This window comes from Ammospiza nelsoni, chromosome 19 (assembly GCF_027579445.1).
Source record: "Ammospiza nelsoni isolate bAmmNel1 chromosome 19, bAmmNel1.pri, whole genome shotgun sequence".
Taxonomy (NCBI): Eukaryota; Metazoa; Chordata; class Aves; order Passeriformes; family Passerellidae; genus Ammospiza; species Ammospiza nelsoni.
This window is the reverse complement of record NC_080651.1, coordinates 3,283,980-3,303,493: the sequence shown is the minus strand read 5'-3', so window position 1 is coordinate 3,303,493 and position 19,514 is coordinate 3,283,980. Positions and strand designations below refer to the sequence as shown.

The following is a 19,514-nucleotide window of genomic DNA, read 5'->3' as shown; positions in this document are numbered from 1 at the left end:
GGTGCACGTTCAAGTGCATTATATTTATTATTATATATATTTCTGTTGTTTAAAAACAATATTGGCACTGAGATTCACACGGATAAGTTTTTTAAAAATAGGCTACTTATAGTACAAGTTGCCATTTAACTTATGATGTGCATTCCTGCTTGAGCTGGTTAGTGAAAGGAGTTAATGAGTACATTATTGAACCCTAATGGCCTGATTAAAAGTAACAAACAACCAAAATAAACAAAAAACCCAATTTAAGGCTGTCCTTAAGGTCTTCTGACTTTAGCATAATTTAAACATTCTTTTAAATGACTGCTTTCCTGAAAAAACAACGTTTTAAATGAGGATTTAGGTTACCAATCATATATTGAGGTATATTTTGTGGTATTTCTCTTTTCTACTAATTGTTAATTGCAGAGATTACAGATTAATTAAGACAGGGGTACAAATATTCTGGTTAATGAACATGCTTTGTTAGTACCAATTCATTAAACAGTGCTTGACTCAGTAATGAACAGCATGAATAAACTCTTAAAATTAGAAATGCTGCTAAACTTGCAGTGAGGTAGTAATTATTTTCTAATATTGATGTGAGACAATTAAAATCCATTAATTGATCTGTTTTTGCTTTGAAGTTGTGATGTAGCACTATATCTTTGGGGCTTCCTTGAAATCATATGTAAGCTGGGATTGGCACAAAACACAGAAAGGCATTTCTGAGTACCTGAAGTCTTGCCAGGAGCACGAAAGTGAAATCTGTAATGGTGTCTTGTGTCTTCCTGGAGGAGTTGGGCTGGATCCTGTGCTGCCTGAGAGTCCTGGGGTATTTCAGCCTGAATGATCCCTTCTGTAGCACAGCTTTTTCTGGGCACTTTCTGTCAGCTGGAGCACTCAGCTGAACATAGGAAATGGGAGAGGTTGTGAAGATAAGAAATTGTTTGTGGCATCCCAAACTCCTGGACTTGGTTCATAGTGCTGAGATTTGCTATCTGTGGTTGTTTTCTCTGAGGGGAAAAATAGGGGCTTTGAATGACTGCTGTTTTGGAAGCAGTATCTAATCTATTTTACCCTGCCTGAAAGAAGTGTTTGGTTTATTTCATTAGGTTTTTTATTTTAATACATAGTAAAGATATTCAAACGTCTTGTAAAGGATGATTTCAATATACAATTTTTGTAGAATTAATCAACAAGCATGATTGGTTTGTAACTACAATTTTCACAGAGTTTAAAAGAATATCTTAGTTTAGGTGTTTGTTGTGGCTGGAATAAAACTTGGATAAAACCTTCTTACACTTGAATCTATCCAAAGAAGAAATAGAACCTGGCTTAGGAAGAAACCTGTACCTTAAAATTGCTTTTTTAAGGATTCAGCTTCTCTCCTCCAGCTGTTAGCTCCTTATTGGCTGTAGTGGCTTCATACCAGATCAGGACAATGGGTCCCATGAGGTGTTTATATAAATGAAATATTAGCAGCTGCAGATCCCCTATCTGTTGTGCCTTAGAATCCTGGATTGGTTCGGGTTGGAAAGGACCTTAAATCTCATCTCATTCCACCCCCTGCCATGGAGAGGAACACCCTCCACTATCCCAGCTTGCTCCAAGCCCTGTCCAGCCTGGCTTTGGACACTTTATCATACATTTGAGTGGGACAAGAGCTCATGTTGCTGAAGTGGGTATTACCCATCAGTTCTTCACTGGTGGGGCCCCCTTACCTGCCAGGTGAGAGAGCCCACTGTGTGCCCACAGTGCCAATTCCAGTAAATGGAGAATGGAAAAACCCAATGCAGTAATTTCCCTTTGTGCCCCTCTGCTCCAGCAAACAGCTCTGGTGTGTCAGACAATTTTACTAATTCAGTTGTAGCGTGTGTAATTGTTTCATTGTAATGTAAGAAGCCATTGTTCCTTAATTATTCCTTTAGGTCTTTCACTGTTGAAATCTGGTCATACTTAGTCTGCTATTACAGAGAAATTAATATTCAACATCTGGGGTTCCGAAAAAACAATGGAGGAGTAAAGGCAATTCTGGATTATAAGAGATTAAACCTTTATCTCAAGGATGTCTTCTTTCAAAATGAAGACCTCCCTTTTCACAATAGCAATTTTCTCCTCACTTTTCTCATGTCAGTTTATTTAAATAATTCCTGAGTGTGGGTTTTTAAGATGCCACCCTTTCTCAAGGACTCTGTGTTCATTTATATTAGTCAAACTTAACGTCAGAGCATCTTTTCACTTTTGTCTCCAAGAATCTTTTTCCCACCTCCAGCCTGTTTCCCAAGGATGCCTCTGCTGCTGAAGGCTCCCAACTCATCCTCTGTAGCAGCAGGGCCCAGCTCTTCTTGCTGTTGATTCATTTTTTTTCTTACATTGGCAAGAAAGTGCCCACCCCAAAGGCAGTAATTTGATTTCCACTTCTGTAGGTTGGTAACTTCTTAGAAGTCCCTGTGTTCCCTGAATTGTTTCTAGGAAAAAGGAGTGCCAGGAGCAGCTTGCAGGAGGGGTGGGGTGATTGCTGTGCTTTCAGGGAGTGTGAGCAGTAATGACCCTCACTCACACTGCTCTCAGTGCTGTAAACACACAACTTTGAGGAAAAACACACACATCTCAGCTTGGGATGAGTCTGTGCTTCCAGGTGCAGCTGGTCCTTGTGTAGTTCACCCAAATGCTTCCAAAGGAAAAAAGAAAATCATTCTACTTGCTGTCAAATTAAAGGTCACTTAAATGGATCTCTTAGTGCTTCTGCCCTGTAACAGAAACCTCTAAATTATGCAACACCAATGTCACCTGTGTGCACTAATGGTGTTGCTGTTCTGCATGTGTGGTTACTTCCACTGCTCTATTTTCTGAGAGTCCAGGATGTCCCTGGCCATTGTCCAAATTGGTATTATATTATATTGCAAAGATGAGAAGATGATGTACTGGTTTTATGTCACTGAGATTAACTGATTTGTGGCCCAGAATATATTGTCTATTAAGAATAACAGTGTAGAGGTTAAAAGTCATATGAAGCTGAGATTGGTAGAGCATTTTACAGAAAGAACATTATCACAAAATATAGGAAAACCTAACTTGAAGGATATTGATTGTACAGGACAAATGCTTCTATGTTAGGAAATAATTAAATCTGCATTTTAAAGTTTAACTGACCTCTCTAGACGTTTCTTTTACGACAACTTTTATTTGCAATTGCTTCCACAAAACAGGAAGATCTGGTCATCTAGGTTTTTTGGAAACAGCAGTTTCAAACCTAGTTTCTGGAAGGTTATTTCCTCCCCATGGAAAAGAGTCATGGTGTGTTTCTCTTCTATGGGAGGAGAAACACCCCCCTGTTTTCCCTCTAGTTCCGTTCCCAACCAGGATATAATTATAATTATAAAATGTAATAGGTAGACCAGGAATAGAATATTCACCTAAGTATCATTAACTGAGCAACTTCTACAAAAAAACTTCTAGCTCTGTGAATTCAGGTATTCAAATCTGATAACTTTAATTATTCAGAAAATTGATATAAAGTGACTTTTCCTACAGATTAATTAATAGCTGACGGAAAAGATGGTTCAGTGATTTTGGTGCCAGTGAGCCTGTACATTTTGGTGAGCAGTTTGTTTGTTTTATTCCTAGATGAGTGTAAACAAACTCCATTGTACAGACCTTTAGTTTGGCTTTCTAATTTACTAATCAGTTAATTTCAATTAATATTCAGTCCTAAAATGAACTGAGCAATATCTTTCTTGAAAGGAGATTTTGCAACATTTAGGGATTACGTTAGCTGAATTAAACGCTAACGGTTTCTGATTTTCTGTACATTATTTATATGTAAGTTTTATCTATCACTCTTCTGTGATAATCCAGGATATTAGGAACATAATAGGACCAGGAAAGAGGTAGAAAAATAGATTTTGAAAAAAAGCACTGATTCTGAAAAGAGTGTGGACTGAATTACTTGCATTAAAAGTCCATCCACATGATGTGTATGCTGTGACTAGAGTGTGAATTTAAGCAATAAAAATAAAATGAAGTAACATCTCATTAAGGTAATTTTTGGTGTGAAAGCAATGGGGCAGATCAACAGCATCTGGTGCATTTCAAGAAAACTTTTCATTCAAGTAGATTTTCAGTAATTATAGAACTTGTAATTTAATTTATTAGGAAAATTATGTCGCTGTACATAGCTGCTTTTCATTTGCACATCACAATGTTAAAAATTAGCCATCAAACCCTCTAACCACGACCACTAACAGGCAGCCCTGATGCCAACTGCAGTTGTTGTGAGCTAAATCTGCTCTTTTTTTTTTTTTTTTTTTTTTTTTTGGTAGCTGGAGTTGTAACTTCTCCTCTGAATTATATAATCTGCAGGAAGCCAAGGCAGCTGTGGAGGAGACGCGAGCCCTGCGCAGCAGAATTCACCTTGCAGAGGCTGCTCAGAGGCAGGCCCGGGGCATGGAGCTGGACTATGAGGAGGTGATTCGCCTCTTGGAGGCTGAAATTGGAGAGCTGAAGGCTCAGCTCACTGAGCATTCTGGCCAAAATAAAGTAAGCAAAGCCTGTCAGAGTTACCATGGTTTCCTTGCTGTTGTCATGTATCTGGTTTTCATTTTCTTTTCATCTGCTTTTCTAAAGTAGGTCACTGTTTGTCTTGTATTATTCAATAACTGGGATGATGTGGATTGGAGAGGGTAATGTGAAGTGTACAAGGCTTCCTTTATCCAGACATCTTTGGGCTGGAAAAACGGGAGCTCCTGGTATATGTGGGTTATAGGTCAGAGTGGCACATCTCAAGCATTAAGCATGGAATAGTTTCTGAGCTGCAGATGTATTGTCTTTAAAGAGTACACCTTGCATATATTTTTATGCTTTTGTACTCATGTGAAAATGGCCTTCAGGTTTATGTTTCTGTTAGGCAAATAACAACCATGTAAAGTCCAGTCCTGTTCCAAAGTAAATTTAGATGTAATCAAGGTAATCATTTGAGTCCTGTTCCAAAGTAAATTTAGATGTAATCAAGGTAATAATTTGAATGCTACTAATCCTGCAAAAAAAAAAAAAATTATTTGAACCTCATATTTTAAGTCTACTTCACTACTTCATCTCCAGCAAGGCATTTCAGAACAGGCTAAGAAATAAAATACTTGATGCACTTCAAAAAATTTTTTCATAACTCCTGACCTGTGTTTTTGACACAGTTTTAACAAGTGCAAGCAGGTTGGCATTTGTGAGGTTACCTTGCTTTTCTCATGAAAAATGAATGTGCATATGACCTGGTGAAGAAAACCTACTGAAATGTTGTCTTGTTTCATCCTGAGAATTAATTTAATATTTCAAGACATTAGAAGGTAAAGTCAAGCTCTGGGGTAAACAAGCTTGCAGAGAACAGCTTAGGAAATCCCTGTGGCTCCCAGGAGGAATTCCAATTATCTGAGTGTGAGTGATGAGGTAAATCACACCCTGGATGTTTTTTCTGAACATCTGGGTGAGATGCTCCATCTTTTATGTCAGGTGTTCTTGCATCTAGACTCTAGAAAACTGTTTGTTTTCTAGGACTTCTATAAATTGCCAAATTTTAAGAAATTCATACAGTGTGGGTTGCTTTCCTGGAGGTTTGTTCCAGAGATTCTAGCTTGAGTTCCTGAAATTCTGACTGAGTACTACAATATCTGTGTGGAGATTCCAATCTCTGCATTTCTTATCCAAAAGAAGCAGTATTAAGTAGGTCCCAACTCCATTTTATAGCCTTTTGTCCCCACCCTGCTGTAAAAGGGGAGTCAGTTACAGGAGCCAAGTTTTAGGCAGGGTCACACCTGGTTTTTTTTCTTTAATGCATGAGTAAATCTCCTGCTAAAACACATCCACTAAATGGAATATAACATATGTTGAGGCATAAATAAAAATCAGATTGGTCCCTCTCACTTTTTTAGTGGGAAAGAGTGAGTTCTTTCACCAGCTTCTTCTCCAGAGTTTACAGTGAAATTATCAAAAAAAGGTGTTTGAATCAATAAATTCTTAGACATTCAGGGGGGATGATGATTCTGCATCTTTGTACAAATTATTTGCTTCCAGTGAAGTTAGTAAGTGGGGTTTGGTGATTATTTTGTAGGGGTTTTAGAGTAGGTTGTGGGCTTTCAGAATGATCACCGGCAGTGTGATGAAAAAGTTTATTTTTAACTACAGTGCTTTTTCTGTATTTTGGAGAGATCTTTCTAGATCTTGTGTCCAGCAGACAGCTGTGCTGAGCAGAACATGCCCAGGTCCACGTGAGGACTTTACTCACGGTCCTGTCACAGGAACAGTGCCAGGAACTCTAATGAAACCCAGAGCCTCCAGAGCTGGACCTAACAGGGCTCACATCTTCTGCACTGAAGGAGGGAGGGATGCATAACACTGATCAATAGGTTATACAAGTGCATGCAGAGACATCCTAGGGGGTAATTTCCTCCAGGATGTGCCATAATTACTGTGTTGGCGGATGGATGTGTGGATGCAAGCTAGGGGACTGAGTTTGTTCTGGCTGTTTATGCACCCTCCTGAGCTACTGTCACCATTAGGCTGGTATTTTTGATCCATTTATCAGTCAGTTCAAACTCTCTTAATTTTCAGCCCTATTCCTGTTGTTCTCTTCGAATTTTAATTTACCTTTCTATCATTTGCCAAAATCTGTTGCTGTTTGGAGCTGATTCGCCAGCTGCTCAGACATTCCAGTTTTATGTTTTACAGAAATGTAGAAAACAGCGTGTTAAACATTCCAAACACTCTGTTCACACTATGTCTCTGTGTGAACCATGGGAGGAAAATTATTAGAATAAAAGCCCTAAAATACTTTTCCCAGGAGAGCATTCACGACTTGAGAAAGAGGGTTACAGTGCTTGACTGCCAGCTGCGGAAATCCGAGTCGGCCAGGAAGACCTTTGAGGTGGCCACTGAAAAGTTGCTACAATTTGTAGAGGTAACTCTGCCTTTCATTTTTAACAATATCTTACTTGGAAAAGGGTTTTGTTGATGTTTGTGAGGAATGAGTGTAGTAAAATAGCTATAAACCAGTTTGCAGAAATCCTTTCGTTCCTACAAATATAGATGATGTGTAAGTGTGCACATCCATCTGGTAGTTTACATAATCTTTGGGTTTTGCTGTACTGGACAAATGAAATTGATCAGATAATTTTCTCCACCTAAACTCTCTGAATTTCTATGAAACTCCTCAGAAGAAAAAGGCAGAAAAGCTAATAGTTGATAATTCTTTAGCATGTAATGAAACAACAACAAAAAGAGGGATATGGTTTTATTTACTTCATTTAAAGGGATTATAATATTTTGGTTTTTATTTTTGCCCTTCAAGCTGGGAGAAACTAGACTACTTAATTGCAAATCAAGTCCCCCACCCCCAAATAGAAGATCAAACTATAAGGTATTAACTTTTTGACTGTGTTGATTTATAAACTGTTAACTTCTTGACTGTGACCAACAGGTTGTGCATGAAATACTTTCAGATAACTCTACTTCCTCAACAATTTTAAGGTAATGAAATGGCAATATTAATAGTGAAAAACTCCACTATTGTTTCCAAGTCTCAAAGAAATGCCTTGTAGCTAGTTTTTTCTATACTTTTGCTGTATAGTTCTGAGTGTCATTTTATTGAAGGAGAGGAAATGGTGTGAATTATAAATTAGGCTTTCAGGATACAGCTTCATTAAAAACCTCTGAATTAAATTAAATTAAAACAGTTAGTAATTACATAGCTATGATTGTCTGGATGTTTCCATGAAGTAATTATAATGTACTAATGATTAGTTAAAATGCAAGGAACCTTAACAGTGGGTTACAATTTTTTAATTTTTTTTTTTAGATTTTCCTAGGGGATTTTGCATCACAATGAATGCAGTAGCATATAAATAAATTGATAAAATGTATATCCATTTATATTTTGTTACTTTTCTTGTTTAAAAAGCTGCTGGGAATATTCAAGAAGATTTAAGCAGCCTTTGGTCCTTCAGAAAATTGGCATGATTGTGGCTATATATTGCAGATAGCATTTCATTAATATTTATGTAACAGTAAAATTGTTCCCTCTCTTTCCTGCAGTTTTTTTTCAATGCAGCTCTCAAGAAAATTAAATGTATTTAAGTGAAGTGAACTGGAACTATATTTCAAAATACCTAGATAGGCTCAGACCCACTAGGATATTGTAGATAATGGGTGAGATGCAGTTCCCATTGGCACTGCACACAACAACGATGTTGTCTGTTTTATAAAGTTCACAGAATTTATTTTAATGAATGGATTAATTATCAAATACTAAGCCGAGGTGACAAACTGACCCACTAACAGCAGAGAAGATAAGAGTTGGGTCCCATGAAGCAGTGTCCCTTCTTAAATGCTGGTATGAAAATTCCATTCAAGTTCCTTTCCTGACGCCCTCTGAGTCCTTGATACTGCATTTTGAGTTCTCAATGTTATTTGAATTGAACTTTCCAAAAACCTTCATTGTTCAGCCAGGACTGCTGCTGGGGCTGACCCACTGGTTTGGGAGCATGAATCTTTTTTGTTCATACAGTGAGAACAAAAGCACTTCAGAAAAACAAGTTTACCTTGTTAAAAGGAGCCGTTTCCTCTGTCATATTACAAATAAACACTTATTTTTTTATTATCTTAGTGACAGGAGGACGTTGTCCACTAAAGCACTTCTGGCTCGGCTGGGAAGGGTCGGACCCACTGTCACAGCAGCTCTTGCAGCAGAAGCCAGGGACCTTGCCAAGTCTGTCCGTGCCATTCTGGAAGTAGATTGTGAGTGAGTGTGTCCATCTCTGTGTGCTTTGAAATCTGCTATCAGTTCATCAGCCAAGAAGATGGATAATTTCATTTAAAATTGGATGTGAACTGGCTGAATAAATCATTCCTAGCATGGAAGGACAGAGCAGGTTCAGTGTCAGCTCAGGCAGCATCTTCATCAAACTATAATTAGAATATAAAGTTATTCCAGAGTACATTTCTTCACAGGAAAACTTACAGCACAAAATTAATGCCAAAGTGAGGAATGTGAAGATTACCAGAATCATGTAAAACTAGCAGAATTTCATTACTTTAATGCTCTGTTTTTCATACTGGAATATTTACAAAATGTTATTCTGCTGGATTTGCATGAACATGTATCAAAGTGTTTTAATGAAGATGTTGTTGCTGTAGGGGGTGAATGTAGGCAGCAGTTCCATTTGGAGATATCCATGTATGTCCTCAGGTCATGAACAGAAAGCTGTTCCCATTGGTGAAAATGATGGTAATTCATGAGAGTGACTGGAATGACCTGCATCAGTTGAAAGTCTAAGAAACAGGTTTGAATTATCATATAATTCCTGGTTCAGATCATTGAAATAATTGTGTATTTTGATGGTATTTGCCTATAGTTGGGCAGGCATGTCAGTTCTAATCCAATTTTGATTTACAAAAATGGAACAGAAATGGTACGTCACAGGAGGTTTTGGAAAGGTGGTTAATTATGGTTGTCCATAATTCTTGTATCAAAGGACTGTTCAGGAATTAATTTAGAAAGAGACTGAAAAAATGGTTGTTGAGAAAATAAGATATGAAAAATAGTTTTTTGATGTTATTTATGAAGCATTGATTTATTACTCATTCTGTGGCAAAGAAAGCAAAATAAGAAGATAAAATTTGTTCAAAAGTGTCCAGAATATTAGAGTTAGAATTACTGGTGGAGTGAAAAGAATAACAGTGACCAGGAGAGGAGATAATTGGTTTTCCACCAATGATAATCATAGTTCTGTCACACTGAATTGCTCTTATTACACTACGCAGAAAATTGTGCAAAGAAAACTTTTGGTTTTAAATGCAGCTGAATTCTACCATGTGGTTATGTCCAAACATAATGGGTAGAATACATGCTAGAAAGCTCTGGAGCCACAGCAGGGATCCATTTTATGAACCTGAGAATTAAAAATAGATCTGCAGAGAAGGATTTAAAGATTGAACGTCATCTTTCTGAGTTCATTCTGATTTGGAGAGCGTTACAGATAAATTTGGGCTCTGACAGGCTTGGGTATGAGATTAAAGCTTTAAACCTCACTGGCTTTTTTCTCCCTCTCCCTCCAAAAAAAAGTAGTTAAGGCAAAGGAACTATGGAATAGCATTCTGTCTGCAGTGTTCTCTGCCAGCTTCTCACTAAATGTTTTCCATGTGATCTGAAGTTTTCTTGCAGATGAACTGTCATAGAAAGTGGGCTCTTGTGTATGTGGTATTTCATAAATATCATCCATCAAAGAGAAAAGTGTAATAGAGACTGCAGTGCAGACTGAAGGGTTTCCTTCTCCCAGGAAGGTGTCCACAGCATAATAATTGGTTATTGAATTGTTAGAGAGAGAACTGGAGTTAATATTTTTCAGGTTGCTCAGTGGATCAGAATGTCTGGCTGGGAAACCTCTGTGATACATTTTACCTTCTAAATAGAACTTCTCTTTCATTATTTGCTTCATTCTTGTAAATACGAACTAAAGGAGCCCCAGCCAAAATTCCTCTTTGATTCATTTACAATACATGTGAAACAAAGTCTGGGTGCCAAGAAAATGTTGCAGAGTGTTTTTCCAACAGAAAACTGCTTCCTTTGTAAAAAAATCTTCCTTGACAACCAGGTCAAAATGACATATTTATAAGTTATCTGCACAAACTATCCCCTTCCTCTGTAATAGCTGACATTTTGCCTGAGGGAAGAGGCTTGAAGAATTTCAGTGTATTCCTGAAAATCTTCAAGAACACGTTGCCTTGTGATACTGCTGCAGATCAGCTCTCAGCTCTGCAGGCTGAGTGACAGCTCTGTGAAGGCACTTGGGTGATTCTTCAGGCGAAGACTCTGGGAAAAGAACAACAGCTCCTTTTCCAGGGCTTACTGCTTCAGGATCCTCCAGACCCCAAATGCAAATAATGAAGTAATAAACAGAATAATCAGGCTCATCCCTTGAAAGAGCCATTCTTCATCTTCTTTAAGGACTGTAAGCTCTTTTTAGAAACCAAGCCTTGAGAGGCCGTTCTGCTTTACAGAATGTGAGCATCTCCTGAACACTTGAAATGACTTCCATCATGCAGAGGATAATAATGCCTCAGTGAAGAACTGCAGCATTTAAAAGTAGTTGCTGCCTGCACTTAGTAGACCATATGGTGCAAATCATGCTACAAAGAATAGTGATAGCATTTTCTTCTTTTCTATTACAAATTTAGAAAAGGAATACACTGGGTACTGGTAATGACCAAAATCTGATTAACCCTGGAACATACTTATCTCCTCATCAAAGAGCAGGCAATCAGCATTTTGAAATGGGCACTCATATAACACAGCTTTCAAGTAGTTTGGCTGCTGATATCCTCCCTGTGCCTCTGACACTTCTGTCCAAAAATACAATCTTGCTGTAATTGACACAATTCCAACCATCCACATCCAGGAAGTGCTCTGAAGCCAGGGTCTCCACTCAGTGGGAACTCAAGCACTGAATTTTGAGCTTTTTTATCCCATCACGTTCCCGTAATTTGCTCTCAGCCTGGGATTTGACATGAGGCAATCATGCTGAAGTTCACTCAAATAATATCCCAATTAATACAGATTCCAAAACTCCTACTTAATTTACTCATATTGATCTTGCCAGTCACTATGCATTTGATTTTGAAGATCCTACAGGCAGAAGTTTAGTTGCCTGGATCTTATATTCATTTCCCTGAATGCTGACTAGATAAAAGAATAGAAACTGCTGCTGCTCAGCATCCATTAGTCCCTGTTCTCTTGATGGTTAAAATTGCTTTTGATTTTTGGGCAATGCCTTAGATCTTTGGCATTAAAAGCTGAAATATTGGATCTATCCATTTCTTCAGTTTAGGGATTTTTCAGCTATAATGTGTTTAAATGCCAAAACCATTCCATAGTCAGGAAAGTGTCAGTTCTCCCTTCCTGTTCTTTTGACAGTGTGGGTGGAACTAAGCTACAGAGTAACAAGGCTTCACAAATAACAATTTTGCTATTTTGAAAAGGGCCAGTATTATTAAGTATTCATATACACACAGGCCTGGTGTGTTTGTCTATCACAACAGAATAAATGCTATTTATTTATACATTTATTATACATTGTTTATTCATACATTTTTGCTATTCTGTTCTTGAATCTTGTATTTTATGAACACAGCAGTGCTGTAACTTTGTGCAGGTAATTGGCTGTAGTTCATCAGCCAGAACATCAGCTGCTCCCCCTCCCCTTTCTGCCTTCTGCCTGTACATCAAAATCCAGCTGTTACTGTGGCATGTCCTGTTAACTTCTGTTACTTTGGCTCCTGATATTAAAGATGCTGTATCTTCTTGTATTTTTAGTATTAGGCAAAATTATTTCCTGCAAGGTCCAGCTTGAGGGAGGAGTGTGCATTGAGGGAAGTCCTCTGACATTCTTTCTGCTGATGAACTACACCTGTACCTGTCCTTCCCCCCTGGAAGCAGCATAATGACAACTAAAGAGATAACTCTGTGTGTTCATTGTTCTGGCAAGGCCATAAATATTTCAGTGAATTACTGAAATCAGAAATAGAAGAGCCCTGATAAATTATACAGAGTGTATCCTGAACACAGCTGTACAGCTCCCTTTTTAGTAGTTTTTGCTAGCAAAAAAATTAATATCACTGCTGTGTGCTTTAAAGGTAAAAAGCTTATATTGGTCAGCTAAACATTAGCTGAGACAGTACTTCCACTAGAAAATATTGATTTGGTGACATTAATATGTATTATTTCTTTGAAACTTTTAACCACAACAGAAGAAATGAGTTTTCCCAAAAGGAAATTTATCAACTGTTTTATTCAAAGGAAAATTTCATGGTTTTTCTAGTCCCTGAAGGTTGATTTTTTTTTTTCCTCCTAACAAAAATACTTGACAGTAAGATAGTTTCATTTTTGTCAAAAGTAATATGATTAAGTTATTCAATGAACTTTTTGCTGTTGAATCTTATTTGAGTTGACATTAAAATATAGAAATCTCAGAATTACATTATTTTAATTTTTACAATAAACATCAGTTATATCCAAGTTGAGAAGTAGATCTGTTTCACATTATATTTCAGACCTTGTTAAATTTTTGCCTTCCTTTGAAAATCAGAATGTTTCATTAAAAATTTGATACCTTTTTTGCAACTCTGTAGATTCATTGCAAATCAGATCACAGGAAGAAACCCAAAGGTTTCTTTAATTTTTATGCAAGTACAACTTATGTACTTGCATAAAAATTAAAATTCAAAGTTGCATAACAAGGGAAATGGCTTCTGTAATCTTCAGGAAAAAAAATCCAATCATATTTAATATCATTTTACAAGGATGCAGTCAAGAATGCAAAAGCTTTTTTCTACATAACTATTTACTTGCAGCAAGACTTTTAATTTTCTGGAAATCATTTAAATGTCCAATTTTGCCTGCTTGGTAAAAAAAAAAAAAAAGAAGAGTTGTAATTCTGACAGTGTTCATAGAACTGTAATTTCAAAAAGAAAATCTGCCCAAGAATTTGAATATGTTTCATTGCAACAGAAAATAAATGTTGCAACTAAGAAATGTAATACTGAACAGTATTGAAAATACATGAAATTGAGTGTGTATAAAAATTAATTTGAAATGGGAGCACTAAACCTCTGAGACAAGTCCATTCTCTCTCCAGTCAGTAAGTCTGATACAAACTGCTTTACTGATGTCATTCCTACACCTTGATTAAAATTATTGCCCCAATTTTAAAAAGGAATTTGAGTCATGAAGCAGCTGAGTTGTTCGTTCACAGGTAAGAACAACAAAAGCTCAAGGATTTAACAAAAGTCTTCTGAATTTAATACTTACATTTTTTTCTGATTAAGTGTCTTATTGATGGGAAATCCTGAAAGGAGCTTTTTTTTTTTTTCCTTCCTGGACAGTATCGTACAATTACTAGAATTTAGTGTTACACCAGAGATGATGCTCTCCAGCAGCCTTTGGTAACTGTCAGGTTTATCAGTGACTTGTAAAAATTCTTTTCTTCTGGTTTATTATTACTGTGTGTGATGTTTATGCAGTGACTTTTCATTGAACAAAAATGCCTGGGCTATGAAACATTGTCAGGGAGCACCTTTGCACTGTCTGCCCTGGAAATCTTCATCAGGGAAGGAATGACTGATGAGGAAGCACAGACAGCCACACGCTCCCTTTCAGGTTTCTGACAACATTTTACTGAGTTGGTTTCTTGCCTTCTTTATCATAATTGCTGCAGCTCAGTACAGTAGGTCTGCTGCAAAGTTTCAGTGCTGTGTGCTGGATCCACATTAATTTTGTAATGCATGGTTATCCACATATTTTTTAGGTGTTTTAGACTTAGAGCTGTGGTTTTCAGGCTGTACTGGGTCATCAACCACTGAGCTGCAAAAGTCTCATGTCTGATTTACAGCTTGTCTGCAGAACCTGGACTCTTTTATATTCTTTTCAATTGCAAGATTCGTTATGATAATCTGGGATAAGTTTTGATGTTGGGTGGTGATCTCTGACTGAAAAAAAAAAACAAAAAAAGAGGCTTCCAAGCTGTAAGCATCATCATTGATGAAATACTGATATTTAAGTGCTTCTCTGTACTTAGAAGCAGTGCCTATAATGTTATGGAAATAAGTTATGCCAGTGCAGCCAAATCAAGGCTAATAAAAATAGAACAGAAAAAAAATTCAGAATAACCAAAAAAAAAGAAAAAAGGAAACAAGACCACAAAAAACCCTTTTTTACCTTTCACTGTGGTTTTGTTGTTTTGTTTGGTTTTAGTGTTAATTTTGGGGTGTGAATACAAGTGCTGTCTGATGAGCCTTGAAAACATTCTCTAAACCCTGTTTCTCTGGCCAGGATTGCCTTGGGTTTATAAGAAATACTTCAAAGGAGTCAAGAGAGGAGTTCTTTGGTGCATAATATAATTAAAATGTATCACCTCCATGAACACAAGACATAAAAACGCCTTGCAAATGGGAAGCAGAACAAATGTCTGCATATAATGTAAATTACACAAAAGTGTAGAAAAGTAGCACTCAGTAGTTTGCCAACAAGGCATCAGAAAAGATTTAGCTGGGAAGGACCTGCAGCAATTAGACCGTGCATCCGTGTGCCTCCAGCAACACAAATTATTATTAGCTCAGACAAACAGGTATTTGTCTAACATATCCCACTGCTTCTGTGGGCCAGCTATTGCTATCCTTAATTATCTTTGCCACCAGATACCTTTTCCTTTGGCTTAAATCCTTCTCACTGTGGTTAAAGCCTGTTACTGCTTGTCTTGACCCCACTATTTCCTCTTAGTGGGAGCATTTAAAATATTTGAAGATCATGTAGCATCTCCACCCTGTTTGCTGTTCCCCCAAATGAGTGACGCCAGTTTGGTGAATTTTTCTCTGCACCACATCTCTCCTGGCCACTTCCTTACCTTTGCACTTCTCTGACTTCTCTCCAATTCATCAAAGTTATATTGAGTTCTGTACTTGAGAGCTTCCTGCAGGAGACAAAAATGGAATAACCTTGTTTGCTTTAATATGAACTCACACGATGTCCCAAATGGGGCTTCCTTTCCCCTGTAGCTCCACGTTACTGGTTCCTGTGAAGTTTGGACTTTCTTCTACTCCCAGAACCAAAGGTATTTGGGTGTGCCCACTTCCCTCTGGGCAGCTGATTATCCACATCTTGAATACAGCACTTTGTTGTTGTCTTTATCCAGCTGCACCCTCTTTACTTCAGACATTTGATCCAGTTAGTCAAGCCCTTACAAAATTCTAATCTTGTTTTTCAATGGCATTTCAAAGAAAGGTCCTTTTACCAATGGGTTTTAAATCCTGAATTATCCCCAAACTCCCCTTCCTTGGGCTAAACCCACGTTTTGTTGAGTGTGAGTGAGGAATGACATTCTTTTCACCTAACTGGCCTTACTTGGGGGTTTTGTTACAGGGCTCAGGAACTAGACCCTGCTTATTCAATTTGGTGTCCAAGTATCAGAACATTACAGTGATTATGGACAAGCAGAGAAGCCAGATAAAAGCTGACACTAATAAGGACAGAATAATTTTAGACTCTGATCAAATCAGAAAATACATTTAAATATCAGTTGTGAACAAGTTACATGCTGATTTATTGGTGATTGAATATGCATGTTAATCCCCATGTTTCACAGCCCAGAAAAACACAATTTAGTGTCTAAAGCTTGGATTTCAAGACAGTTCTTTAATGTGACCTAGATTTCAGAACTCTGTTGTTGCTGCTAGAAAAGCAAATTATTCTCTCTCCATTCACTTACCTTTAATGAGAAAAGATGAGTCAGCTTTTGAATAGGCACTGCCTGTCCTGACTTTCAAATCAAAACATTTTAATAATGAAAAACAAGTGATATAATAATATCTTAAAATACAGATGACCTAACAAGATTAGTGCAGTCTCATTAGGATAATTTCCAGCATTTTTAATCTCTGAAAAAAAAAAAACTTCATTAAAAATCTACAGACTTGTTTCATTCAGACTGTGACCCCTCTATGAAAAAATTAGTTGACTTTGTGCCTCTTCCCATACAAGTTGTATTTGCTTTTGGTAACTATGGAGACTGAAGTCAAAACTCTCCAGATTCAACAATTTTACTGGATGGTAAATACTTCCTGAACTGTCTCTCTATTAATTTCTGTTGACATAATGCTTAGAATTTTGATATATTAATCCTTCAATATAGCATGGTGTTTTGACATAAGGGAGGAAACAAACTTTGAAATTCTGTGGCACGGAAATGCAAATGGTTCCCAAGTTGGAGAAGACACCCAGGGGAGGCAGGAGTTGGTCTCTGCCCCAGATCAGCGTCTGCAAGGCAGAAAATACCCTGGTGAGGCAGGAGTTTATCCTTGAGGGCTCAGTCCCAATGCAAGTCTGACATCCCCTGTTTGCACTGGCAGGGAGAGCTCAGGTTGAGCTGGCTGTGGGCAGGGGTGGGTACCCCAATGTCCCCCTGTGGGTCGGGGTGTCAGTGAGCACCTGTGCCACCCTTTGAGGTGACCAAATCCAAAGTGACCCTTGCAGTGGAGCTGACCCAAAGCACTGTGTGTGCTTTTGGCAGGCAGGGCTGAGTTCATTTTCTTTGAGCATCCTGAGAGATCTGGATTCATGCTGACAAGGGGAAGGGGGATGAGCAGCATTCCCTTTGTTGGGAATCAGTGTGTGCTGGAGCTGTCAGGGCTCATCTTGTCTCAGAGGGCTCGTAGGCTTTGCTGTCAGCTCCTGCAGTTGTCACATTTTTTCACTTCTCCTCAGTAGGTAGGAGTGAGAAGCTGAGGGCCAGCAGAGTTCCTCAGACGTACACGGCACAAAAGTGTGTTCATTTAAATGGAAAGAAGTACAAGGAAAGTTGATTGCCAAGAATGAGAGAGGAAGCTTTTTCAAAAGTGTGTTTTAAGGAGAATTTGCTAGAGGAAAACATAATTACTTGGTGCTTGTAAAGGAGACCTAAAAGAGGTACAAAATGCATGTATGGCTCACACTAGATGTGTTACCTCATGGCATGAGGCATATGGATCATTAACTGGGAGTTAAGGAGGGAGATTTTTGCCTTGCATTAGTGATTGCTGTGGGTATTGTGTTTGGTAACAGAAATTTTCTTTTCACTGTAAATTTTTCCTTTACACTTCAGGTAAAGTTCAGTATGCTAAATGGAGGCACTTTGTGATTTTTTCCCCCCTTCGGATTTATAACAAGAAAGGAGATCCATCTTAGATTTTAAGAACTTTTAACATTATTTCTAAATTGTTTAAAATTATTTCTAAAAACCTTTCTTTTACCCATGTGTAGCTAAAAGCTTTTTTATATCAGGCTAAAAGGATGTCTTGAGTTGATATATTCTTACAATTCTTGCTTCAAAAGGAAAAAATATTACTGTGGTCAGTCCTTGCTGTGAGATGAGCTGAGCAGAGAGTGGTTCTGTCTCTCTATTGTAGGTGGTTTATGCCAACCCCTTCTGCAGTTTAATTTCATCATCAGTGCAAAAAAAGTGAGATATTACTTAGCAAGAAAGGCATATCATGTAATACTATTGCTTTTTAAATCTCAGACAATTTCTGCTCCATTCCAATTTTAGGCAGTCATTTTAATTTGTTACCAATGAATGCTTTCTAATTAAACTTGCATTTAACGATCACATGCGTCAGTGAGCAGTGGCAGCTGACAGTGATGGAAGGGGGTGGAAAGCACAATGGATGCTGACAAGAGAACTTGATCCAGTGAGGGAAGGAGATGGGTGAATTCCAGAACAGAGGAATCAAGGGAGCACGAAAAGAAGGAAACTGGGGAAAAGAAATGATTTCTTGGGACATACAGTGAAGTATTCCAGGCTATTCCTAATTACCTGGTTCTGGTGGTGAATGCCCTGTGTGCAGAGCCTTAAATTTCTGCAATAAGAATGGGTTATTCCAGGTTCTTTTTAATAATCTGAAAGTGGCTTGTACCAATTCAGAACAAGAATGTTCCCCAGAGAGTAATGCCATGAATTTAACTTCTTTTAGCCTATATGGCATTGGTGTGAAATTCCCCAGTGCAGGACTGTTTCCCTAATTTAAGAATTAATTATGTGTTCCCTGTGTTCTCTTCAGCAGTTCAAGATTCATAGGTATAAACAAAATTAATTTCAATTTAATTTATGCAAATATTCCTCAGAAATTACTTTGTAACTTGCAGTGTGCTCAGTCAGAATGGAAGCAATAATGCATTCTTGACTCATCCCAAGTGGACAGCATCATGTTAACAGTCAGTAGTGGGAAACTGCAAAGAAAAGCTTGCAATTAATTCATAGAAAGGAATATTTAAAAAAAAAAAAAACTGGAAGGGGCTGAGAAAAATGTAATGAGGAACATGTGTTTACCATTTTTCAACCTTAGCAGGGAGCAGTACCAGCCCTGTGATCCTCGGCACTGCATTTCTCTCACTGTGTCACTAATTGAGACTTGGCTGTAGAAGCCTTTAACACTAAAATAAAACAAAACATCTTTAACTTGGCAAACAAAACAGATGGGAGCCACTGGAGGACATGGAACAGATTTCTTTTTCTTTGCAGCCTTTTCTGTGAAATAGGTGGATTTCTGTATTCTGCAGTTTTCTGATTTTTCTGTATCGTCTCCACCTTATCAACAGATTCTTGAGCACAGTCTGCCAAATAATTTGGAGTCGTTGATCACTGCATCCTTTTGTATTTTCACTGGATAGCCAGTAGCATTTTAGAAAGAAGCAGTGTAGGTGAAAATTACAAAAATCAGCATCAAATAATCATTATGTTAAATGCATTTTTAAAAGCAAATACTAAGAGCCAATGGATTATACAAAATCCAGTGTTTGTTTGGTCAGAAGAAGCTGCTCTGAAATCCCTCCCAGCTTCCACTATCCCTCACTTTTGAAGGTTTATGCTCTCCTGAGCTAATGCATTAACAAATGTATTGCACCCATTACTGAAATGTTACAATATTGAGGGACAAGCAGCTTCATGGTATCTTGGCCTCCTCAA

The 19,514-nt window shown here is 37.8% G+C and overlaps 1 protein-coding gene across 1 annotated transcript in view; it reads left to right on the top strand.

Annotated features, from left to right (window-relative positions):
- STXBP4 (syntaxin binding protein 4) overlaps positions 1–19,514 on the top strand; it is a 66,616-nt gene that overhangs the window by 25,056 nt on the left and 22,046 nt on the right. Inside the window, exons 17-20 of the mRNA XM_059485579.1 lie at positions 4,345–4,521; positions 6,812–6,928; positions 7,448–7,497; positions 8,633–8,763. Coding sequence (XP_059341562.1) covers positions 4,345–4,521; positions 6,812–6,928; positions 7,448–7,497; positions 8,633–8,763 — 475 coding nt within the window. The remainder of the gene's footprint in view (positions 1–4,344; positions 4,522–6,811; positions 6,929–7,447; positions 7,498–8,632; positions 8,764–19,514) is intronic.